The sequence below is a fragment of the Netta rufina genome, assembly GCF_964035555.1.
Source record: "Netta rufina genome assembly, chromosome: 10".
Classification (NCBI taxonomy): Eukaryota; Metazoa; Chordata; class Aves; order Anseriformes; family Anatidae; genus Netta; species Netta rufina.
Genome location: NC_140133.1, coordinates 8,878,961 through 8,889,900, shown reverse-complemented (window position 1 = coordinate 8,889,900; position 10,940 = coordinate 8,878,961). Strand labels below are relative to the sequence as shown.

General features: G+C 45.4%; 1 protein-coding gene across 1 annotated transcript in view; it reads left to right on the top strand.

The window, feature by feature from the left end:
* Positions 1-10,052: 10,052 nt before the first annotated feature.
* SFMBT1 (Scm like with four mbt domains 1) overlaps positions 10,053-10,940 on the top strand; it is a gene marked incomplete at both ends in the record, with an annotated part of 32,385 nt that continues 31,497 nt past the window's right edge. The window contains one exon of the mRNA XM_084292797.1: positions 10,053-10,080. Within this exon, the coding sequence (XP_084148923.1) occupies positions 10,053-10,080 (28 nt within the window). The remainder of the gene's footprint in view (positions 10,081-10,940) is intronic.

The window sequence follows — 10,940 nt, the reverse complement described above, 5'->3', positions numbered from 1 at the left end:
CTGTATTGAGTATCTCAAGTCCTGCCACTAGCTCAGAGTTGTCTCTTGAACAAAATTGAGTGAGTTTTATGCATTTATACTTCAAGTCAGAAGAGCAAGACTGGGTGGTGAGTGACAAAACATTTGGTTATTTCATTCTAAAAATCTAAACCAGGATATTGTACCCATTTGTAATGCACCTACTGTGGGGCAGGGGAGAAGCCAGGTGTTTCACAGTGCTGTGCCTTGCGGTGTGCATTTCACTTAGAGGCTTCTCAAACCCACTTTAGAGGGTCCCGTACCCCACACATTGCTGCTGGCAGTTTAACTCTTGCGTTTCTCTTTCTGTTGGGCAGCCATCTGCAGCGCGTCAGTATGTCATGGGGGATTTGATACTTAACGTGGTGGGGATTCAGCTGTGGAGGCAGGAGCCATTTCCTTGCTGTTTGTCAGCTCTACTTCGTCTCGCGATGACTTTTACTGCGTGTTCCTGGCAGAACATGCACTTGTGCATACACTACCTGTCTTTAGACAGAGGGTGAGAAATTCTAGAGCCGTCATCTGGTTCTTCGGAGCACCAAGAATTTCTCATCCCTCCTTCATCCTTTTGTCCAGATTCAGGCAAATGTTTTCATGCTGTAAGGTAAGCAATTAATAGAGTCTTGCATTAAAATGGAGAAGTCTATTCTGGCCGTTTTCTTTATTTGCTGATAACCCCCAATCTTTTTGTAGCCTGTCTGCTGGAAAAAGTAGCTGGAGAAGGCAGAATAATGCTGGAGACTTCCTGCATTTGTAAAAAAAAAAAAAAAATAGAACCTTGACAAAAACAATTGCTATCTTAAATGTTGCTGAATCGAACCAAGCAATTCCTAATAGCTTCTGTTTGCAGGCAGTTACAAATACAAGAGAACTTTCTGGGAAGCCCTGTCATGTGTTGGTCCTTGGTCAAGCTGAATGCTTGGCACTGAGTTTGCTGGGAGCAGTGACTTCCACATTTTCACCTGGACTTAACGTGTAGCCCTGCGGAGATGGCCTTACCAGCTGGGTAGCACAGCACGGGTTGGAAAGACAGATCCCATCATTTGTTTAGCTGGAGCTGAGCATTTTAACATTTATTAACCAGCCTTCCCAGTTATAAGTGTGTTCCACAGCTGGTGGTGCTCCGCTGAGGGTCAGGAGCAACTGGACCTCAGGCAGGTGTTGGGATTGGAAAAATCACATAAATTCATACAGCCTCAGTGAAAGAAGATAAATGCCAAATGTTGCATCAGCGGACTTGGGTTAAATAGATTGTTGTTTTATTCTACGGTGGACTAGTAGCCCCATTAAAAGGTTAAGTGTACAAGCCTCGATCCCATTTTGTGACAAAAGGACTCTCCTTTCCTCCGTTAAACATTTTTATCCTAATAAAAATGCACATGCACATACAACATTTCCACGTCTTTGAGGCAGAAAGGATTACCAGGGCTGCAACCTTTCAGTCTGCTGCCAGGTTTTTGTTTCTTGGTCTGTGCAAACCCAGCAATTTGCTCTCCTAGCCTGACGCGAGGGGTTCCTGCAGAAGTTGGCCAGCGCAGCAAGCTGCCCGCCTCGGCTGCACGTGGGGACGCGGTGGCAGTGCCATGCAAGGGCAGATTCCTCTTCTTTGCTGCAGCCAGTGCAAAGCCTCTGCTCCAGAGTCGGGACGTGCTGCTGGGACGTTGCTCCGTCAGCACCTCGTAGGGGTGCCTCTCCAGGACCTGAGGGCATCTGCGCCTGAAGAAGCGATGCTTGAAATGTGTGTCGGTAACTTACTGCTCTGCTTCCAGCAAATCCCAGCGTTCGGTGTTCTGCCCACGTCCTGGGGCAAACCCCAGGAAGCTGGCAGAAAGAGAAGAGTTTTTAGTAAGCCCTTGGGACAGGGAGACACGTGCAAAGGAGTGTAGTGGTGCTGTGTAGCGTGCTCTGCGCGGGCTGACCCAACTCCCCTTCGCGTGTGCTTGCAGTGCTGTAGTTGCCTTCATGTGGACAGCATGCAGCATGCTGTGAGCCCAGATTGCTGCTGATGGCTGCATTTGGTGCATTTTGGAACTGGAAGTCCACCCAAAGTTTCCATCTGTATTGGACAGGAAAATTTCTTCAACAGCTGTGACTTGGTACAACAGCAGCAGCTAGTGACATTGGTAGCGTTTTTATTTCTTTGTTAGAGAAGCATCAAACTATTTTGCCTATATGTAGTTGATACTCTGGGCTTTGCAGGGCTGTCTTGGAGAGATTTAGAGTGTGCTAAGAGTGCTGAGCTCAGGGATCTGTGGCAGATAGTGGCTTTCACAGGAAAGAAAACTAGAATTGTGTTTTGCTAGTCATGGGACAGCATTTAAAATGGCTTGAGAAAATCGACATTCCACCATAAACTGGAGCTAGTGAGATGTCTCACACTTTGTCTTTTGTTTGCGGACGGTCAGACACTAGGGAAGCATGTGCTTGTGAAGTACTTTGCTTACAGAGCTGACGGCTGGAAAATCTGTAAATGCTGGGCTTTCAACTGATGGTGACTAAAGAGAAGACTGAAGGACAAGAAACGTCTTAAACCCTGTCCTGACTCTGCAAGGCTTAGAGAACCCAGAGCTTGCCCCAAACCTAGCGACCTGGAGACCCCTTCTTGGAAGAGCAGGATCCCTGCTATGGCTCCCAGCAGGGAGAATGACAGGAGGATGGGGCACAAGAAGAGAAAGAAGGCATAAAAGCAGGTATGCAGAATGCTGTGCTTCCCAAGCAAAGAACTGGAGAGCGTGGCCATCCTTGTTGAAAGCTGTGTGTGGGCCCTCTGGTGCTGCGTGCACAGAAAAATAGCAAAACAGAAGAAGTATGCACAGAAGAACAGGAGCTTAGAGAAGTGCGGTTGTGGTTGTTGAATCACAAAACACACGAGGAGCAAGAATCGTGCTCCATGGGGCTGGTTAGCCAGGGGGGCTGGTTTTGTTCCTGCTGTGCACGGCGTGGATGGAGTGAAACAATCCTGGACGGGGGAAAGGAGAGCGAGCAGCGCCTCGGCAGCAGCCCTGTGGGGTTCAGGCGAGTTGTTTGTCCGGATGTCACCAAGGTGATTGTGCAGACTTCTGCTGATCCCTGAACTTTAAATGATTCCTTACCATCACAGACCTTCTACTGTCAGAAGATATCTTCTACTGAAGGCTGTTCTAAATATTTGCTTGCTTTTGCCTCTTTCAGTCCTGGTTTTGAGGATGAGATTTTTCAAAGAGGACAAATGCCTCCCACTGACGTGCTGTGCCTGCAACTGGCAGTGTCCTGCTGAAAGGGCAGTGGGCTACCTGGCCTTGGCAATTTCCCCCAAAAGAATGTGGCTGTTCCCAGGAAACACTGACCTCTAATTCAGGAGATTTGGGTGTACTGTTTGTGTGTTGTTACAAGCGAGGGAATGAAACCTGCACTGAGCAGCCTTGTAGCTGATTGCTTGAAAGTTTCCTTCAGTGCTGGAGATTTTGGTTCTGATTGACAGATTTGCTTTCTGGGTATCTTTCTTTTGTCTTGTGCTGAAAATACTAACAAAAGGAGTTTGCAGCTGCTGTGGTACGAACCTTGCCAGTATACCTGTAATGGATTGTGTAAAAATGGTCACGGGAAATCAAGTACTGCACATGCGAGTGGACCGAAAATAAAGTTGGTGCCTACCTGAAGTATGTTGGGTTCTGGTTGTGCTGTACAATTCTGTTGAACAAATTCTACTGCTTAAATAAAAGGCTGACAGGAGAAAGCTTGTTTCAGAAGAAACACTTCAAAAGAAGCTGTCATCCTAGAGGGTCCTATCCGATTTTTGGCTCTCTTATCAGTGACCGTTAGCAGGGGCTCTGTCGGGTTGGAGTCCCTTTGTCCTTGCAGGGTGTGAACGTGTCTTCATGAGGGCTGGTGTTCTCCGCAGAGCTTATCTCCTCAGTGAGACCCCACGCAGCTGCATTTCAGCCAGCTTCGATCTGCGACCGTGTTGATAAGGCGTGCGGTATGGGAGCACCCACTGTGTGCGGGTCCCTGATCCCAGCATGTCCCCCTTCTCCCGTGGCACCCCAGCCTCATCGTGCAGCCAGTGAGGCAGCTAGTGCCTTGTCATGACTGCCTGCAGTGATGTTAGATTAGGAAAATATTTTTTTTAAAAAAAGAAAGAAAAGCCATGAAGCTGCCTTTCCCAGCCTGGAACCATGTGCCAGACCACCCCAGCAGTGATACTGGGCTCACTGGTGTGCTGTTGGTGCACACCTTCCTGCCCATGAAGGAAGAGTCTCTCCACCCAGGTAATTGTGTCATAGGAGATAGATACAGATCTTAGCTACAGAAAAGCTTTTACGATGAACTCGTGCATTAGTAAGATGAATTGGGAATAATCACTGAAGGGGTCACTGTGCACAAGGAAGCGTAAGCACTTCTGGTTGTTTCCTATTTCTAACCACACTCCGAGGAAGGCTGCTGCTGCTGGGCACTCGCCTGCCCCTGCTTTGTGCTGGGTGTTCCTTCTGAATGGGTTTCAGACAGGAGAGTGTAGCAGAGGGCTGCTTTGGTCCCGAGTGGTTTCTCTGCTGAAATGCCAGCAAGAATCTCCACTGCGAACGCTGGGCCTAATCAGAAGCTGTGCTGAGCAGGGCACGGCTAAACCACAAGCATGAGTCTGACAACAAAGAATTTGTTATAGAAAGCCTTAGATGAAGTGCGTGTGCTTTGTCTCCTCATAAGGAATACGTAATTAGTATATCTGTGAAGTAGGAAAGCACAGGTATATATGTGTGAATCCTCCCCTCCCCACTCCAGGGTATGCTCCCAGGATAACTAAAAGGACCTTTTCTTTTGGTCCTGCTTTGGCAGAAGATTTTCTCAGTGGCCAAGCTGAAGGTTTCAGATGCTGAAGAACTTCTTCCCCTGCTCTGACAGAGCTCTGCAGCAGGTTTCCTGCCTGCCTCTGTGGAGTGAGGCTCCCCCTGTGCAGGCACCGGGTTTTGAAGGAGATTTTGCTGGATGCCTTTGCATGAAGGAATGTGCTGAAACCTGATCCCTTCTGTAGCTTCTTCCCCGGTCCCTAGGAGTATCGCATGTCCCCGTTGTCTCATGCGCCTTTGTTTTAAAATAATATTAAGCCTCAGACACCAGCTGATTTACTTTAATTCAACATCCAACTTATGTTTGATTTCTTTTCATATTCAAGTGAGCCATCTGGCTTTAATGAACTGTAACTGTTTTTAATGCTGCCTCCAGTTGCTAACATCTGAATATTTCATGTGCTGAAAGGAGGTTTGAAATGCAGAAGTGAGACTGAAGAGTCCAAAGTATTTCCAAATCAGCTCTGTTCCAGCGGCACTTGAGTTCCCCTCCCCTCGAGGTTTATCAAAAGGTAATCTTTGGGGTGCCAAACTGCAAGCATCAGCCATGGTGGCTGCTAATTGCAAGTATTCTCAGTGTTGTGTACATAAAATACCAGTGCTGCTTATGAAATCCTGAATAATCACCCAACTTGGGCAGAATATCAATCAACTTCAACAGGAGCTGCCAGAATTTGGCATCTTCTAAATAAACAGCCTCTTAATTTTTGGGGGTGTTTAAATATTTCCTCATTGTAAACAACAACAACAAACTAGTTTTACGTCTTGTAGTTTAGTTCTAGAAGTTAACTGGGAGCTGGATACCATAAATGAACAATGTGTTAATCTCAGTTAAATTTCAATTGTACTTTGCCAGGGTTTTACTGATAGAAACCTGTGATACATCCCCAAATTTGGTGGGCTATGTGCTTCACTAGTTTTTTTCACAGCATTGCCTTTGTTTTGGCTTAGCAGAGTGACAGGTGATAGACTTCCTATAGGTCATTACCAAGAAATACTTGGATTAATGATAAAAAGTGCGTCGTTGGTTAGGTCTTCTCTGTGTGCCAAGCATCATGCAGGTTACCAGCAACCTGATCTTCTAGTGCTAGAAGTTTAGATCGAATCTGTCTGCAGGGGGAAATCACCTTCAGCAAGGGTGCTCAGGGAACACCGCAGCTTTGGCTGTCCCGCACAGCGCTGTCCTGAGAGTGTGGAAGTCAGGTATGTAAGAAACAGGTGGTGGTTGTTGGAAATTGCTTTATTTCTTTTAAGCTCTGCTTAATTTCTTAGTAAATTGCTCATAGAGACAAAGCTATCAGTTAACTGATAGCTTTGTGGGTATCCACCAAACCCAGACTTTCTGAGCTGGAGAAGAGCAGGTTGGGAACAGTACAGCAAAAACAGGCAGCTGAGCTCCGTCCAGTAGCATTCCTGAAACTGTAAAGAACAAAGCTGTATAAATATCTTGTATGTGGTAGGATTTTGTTGCATTATGCCCCCATTTGAAAGGAGCTCTTAATGAGGTACTCAGTCTTGCATGTGCACAGATGTTTGTCCTCACTTGGTAATGGACATTTTCAAGTTGTTGGTTCCAGAGAACTTCCTACACCACTGAGCAGTGTCGGTGGATATTTCTCCGTTCTGTTCCAGTTTTTGTTTTACTTTTGTGTGTGTGAAGCTCACGGTATTGCATGCAGGAAAGCCCAGCTGGGCCTCTCAGTGTTTTGCATTGCAGTTCCCTGAAATTCATGCCAAAAACAAGCTCAGTCTACAGAGCAGCTTCGGCATCTCCCTTTGAGTTAACACATGACTTGAGTTTGGTTGGACCTGCGGCCATCTAGCAACCTGGACACTCCACTGTCATGCTCAGCACACCAGCATTTGCAGCCTGCTACACTTGGTATTTCACAATTACACCACGGAAATCCTCCACTTACAGGGTTTGTCCCGCTCTGCTCTGCGCTGGGCGGCCTCACCTCGAGCACTGTGTGCAGTTCTGGGCACCACAGCACAGAAAGGACGTGAAACTGTTGGAGAGTGTCCAGAGGAGGGCTACAAGATGGAGAAGGGCCTAGAGGGGAAGACGTATGAGGAGCGGCTGAGGGCACTGGGCCTGCTCAGCCTGGAGAAGAGGAGGTTGAGGGGAGACCTCATGGCGGCCTACAGCTTCCTGATTAGGGGAGTGGAGGGGCAGGGGCCTATCTGTTCTCCTTAATCACCAGCGATAGGACCCAGGGGAGTGGTGTCAAGCTGAGGCAGGGGAGGTTCAGGCTGGACATCAGGAAGAGGTTCTTCACGGAGAGGGTTGTCGCACACTGGCACAGGCTCCCCAGGGAAGCAGTCACTGCACCGAGCCTGTCGGAATTTAAGAAGCGTTTGAACTGTGCGCTTAGTCACATGGTCTGAATTTTTGGGTAGACCTGTGTGGAGCTAGGAGCTGGACTCGATGATCCTTGTGGGTCCCTTCCAACTTGGGATATTTTATGATTCTACTTTTGGAGAGGTTTTTTCTTCCCCTTTGGTTTTCTTTCCAAGTTCTCTGCATCGAAACGAGGGAGACACATCCTTAAGAATTTGCTTTGCACGCAGACCCTGAGAGCCTGAAGATACTGCTATCACAAGCGACAGTGCCACTGCCCCTTCTGTCCCCGAGCCTGGCGTTACGGGAGCTGCCTTCTCTGGTCACCCTGATAGACTGCTGAGTGATGGGGTGGGCGAGCTGGGCGCCTCAACTTCCCTTTCACAGAGCTGCTTCTTCAAAACACTTCAATTTTTAACAAGTAGACAAATTTTCAAAGGAAAAAACATGCTGTTAGATTTTTTTTTTCAGACCAGCTGTAATTCACAGTCTGCTTATTTGAATGACAATACAAATGAAACTGCAGCCTGCGTAAAGCTGCCTCAAGTCTGCAAGCAGTTGTAGTTGGATGGAAAATGATCTTTAGTCATTGATAGCTATCTTGTGTCCAGTCCAGTTAGAGCTTCAGAAGGGAAATCACAGTGGCACCTCTAAAAGGTGAATCTTTCACCGTGCAGAATCTTTCACCTATTTGTGGTGCTCATTTTGAAGGAAGGTTTTGGTTCCATCTGCTAGGCAACTTGTGGTTTTTAGGGATTTGCCCATGCTATAGTAGGGGGAAAAATTATTGCTGTTTTCTTTCTTTTTAAACCTTGGAAAAAAACAACCAACTAACCTCTCTAAGAATTATCAAGTAGTCTTCATAGATACGTCAGGTGTACACAACTCAGGATGATTTAAGACTTGCAAATGTTTGAGGCTTCCATCTTGTAAACAGTAGTTACTCAAAATATGTTTGGGTGAGAAATGCAGCCTTTGTTTTTAAAAGTTTCCATCATTTCTAATACATTGTTTAAAAAGGAAAACAAGGTGCTTCCCAGGCGTTCAACAGAAATGCAAAGGACATTTGAAGATTTTTTTTTTTTAATGATTTTTAAGCTAATAATTTGTTTCCAGGGCTGGAGGCCCAGGTGTAAAAAACACTTGTATTGGGTTAGACCTGTCCTTTTTCAGTTTCTACAAGTAATAATGAAATGATGATTTAATTGCTCATAGGAATTGCAGTAACGGTTTGAAAGCCATGGCTTGTAATCACAAAATGTTTAGGAGTGTATTTCTGCCATCTGTACTTTGTTTGCTTTAACCTGATAGCTTCAAAACAGGTTATTTTTGCCTGGTGTGCATCAAGAGCAAGAATAGCTTCAGTCTCTGTGAGACCCAGTGTGTGTGCACACGTGTGTGTAGTGAATCCATGGTGCAAAAACCAACCACCTTTGGGGTATTTCTCGTTTTTTACATGTGCCATTCTGGCATGTTCTGCAGAACGATAGCTTCTGGATTAGGGCTAACATGGGAAGATGTTAAATGCTTCAGCCATCTATGATTGTATGGCTTCTCTGTTTGTAGGGTGGGTTTGTCAAAACAGACCGAGCGTTTCTTCTTGTCCTGCTGTCACCAAAACAATTTGGGGCTCTATTGGCAGAGAGGAGTATTAGATTAGAGAGGGGCTGTGTTCCTTGAAGATCCTGAGATTTTTCTCACAAATTTTCTCGGACAAGATCTTTTTTGTAGCTATTTTATTCGTGATTGCAATGGTGGGTGTCCTGCAAGTAAGAGCACACAGTAAAAGTTCATCATAACCTTATATCCCTCTTACCAGACACTTGATTTCTCCCCTGTTTCCTCACTGGCTGAGTACGACAGGTTCCCAACCTACTTGACGCATTTCTATACCACATGTACAATTTGATTTGACCAACCGTTAATTCCTCCTCTTCCTTTTTTTTTTTTTCCTTCTTCCCTTGTGACTAGAGGGCCCACGATTTTTGGTTTTACTGATTTTGTACTGCTCATCTTGTTTTTCTTAGCTAGCCTCCTTATTTTGGGACAGTGGGACCTTCCCTTTATCTGCTTAACATACTCCCCACTGACTGCTGTGCCGCACAGTCACTTTTGAATATGCAAGGTTAGTGGAATTTTCCACTGTAAAACCACTGTCTATTGCAAAAACACAACTTTGTTTCTCACAACTCCCCCCTCTTCTTTTCTTACTCCTATTGTTGCTTTTGCACCTCTTCACATACCCGACTCTTGATTTTTTTCAACATCAGGGTGCGATATTCTTCTTCAGATGTCACAGGGAATGACAGATACATGATGCCATTATTATTACAATGCCAACAAATAGTTGTGTGAGCTAATTCCATTCAGGTAACCACGAAGTTCGTTTCTCCCAAATGTTTCTAAATCCCCAGGAAGTGTCATCTTGAGCCACTCTATGTATGATCTTGTAGTGTTTTTTTTCCCCGAATATTTTTAAGATCAGTTAAATTCGTCCCATTTTATCTATATACATACAGCAACTAGCACTAATTACAGTGCACACTCCTCCTTGTGAGGTTAGCAATAAATCTAATACCGTTTGATTCTGGCGTACTATTTTTGCAAACTTGTTACCTCCTTTTGTAGTACCTGGACTACATCCAGAGTGCTATTTCTAGTTCTTCGATTATAGCCAAGATATCTACAATAGTGTTTTCTAATTCACTCACCCCTAACTTTTTGTTTTGTTTTGTTTTCAGGATCTCTTCTTGAATGTCCTGGCTGCCAGCAGGATTGAAAGTGGGAGGCAACTCATGACCACCAAACTGTGACAGCCTTGGATCCCCCTGCTTCTGGCTGCTTGGCATAACCACTGGGCTACTGTGGAGATGAATGGAGAACAGCAGTATGATGCAGGTAATAGAGTGGTGGAGCTCTGGGGCTAAAGGTTCTCAAAATATTTGGCAAGCAAGGTGGGGAAAGCTCAAATTTTAGTTACTGTGGGTTACATTCTGACTACTGAGCTTAAGTTTGGTATCGCTCTGTTTCAAAAGCAAGGTGTATCGTTGGCTTAAAGGAGAGCAAAATCCGACCCACCCTAGTAATTATGTTTCTAAGAAGCTGTGTCTTTCCCCTTCGTGATGCCAGCATAAGATGAGCTTATCGCTACTATTTTAAGGCATTTGCCTGTCAAAGTGGTTAATGTTATCTTGTTCTGTCCTCGTGTGCCTTCATGTTGCTCTTAATATTCTCACAGGGTTGTGCTGCTGGTTTAAGAAGTCAGATAATCGAAGCTGTGTGGTGCTGTTGTAATCTGTCCTGGTTTTCTGATCTTCCTTGCTGCTCCCTTTGATGGGCTTGGGACATCAGCTCCTAACCTGCTGCAGAGTGGTATATTATGACACATTAGCTCAGGTTTTGGTTCATCTTGAAGCACCAGGCTGAGGAGAATGTCTGTCTGGGATGGCTGGGGATACTAACAGCTTTCTGAAACAGAGTTCTTAGGTTGTATGCACAGGGACCATCTGTTTTCCTGACTTCACTGCCAGTTTGTTCCTTCTCCTTGAGAAAGTCCCTACCCACAGTGCAGTGTTGGGACAGTTAATGAGAAGTACATTTCTATTTGTAGTTACCAATATAAACCATTTGGTTAGGATTTTGCAGAGTATTATTTTCCTTTGATACTTGTCCAACAAGCAGCCCTTCTCGCAGGACAATTCACAGTTGGTAATTTTTGTACCTCTACTTTATGGAAGTCTGATTGCTGTGTTACTGAC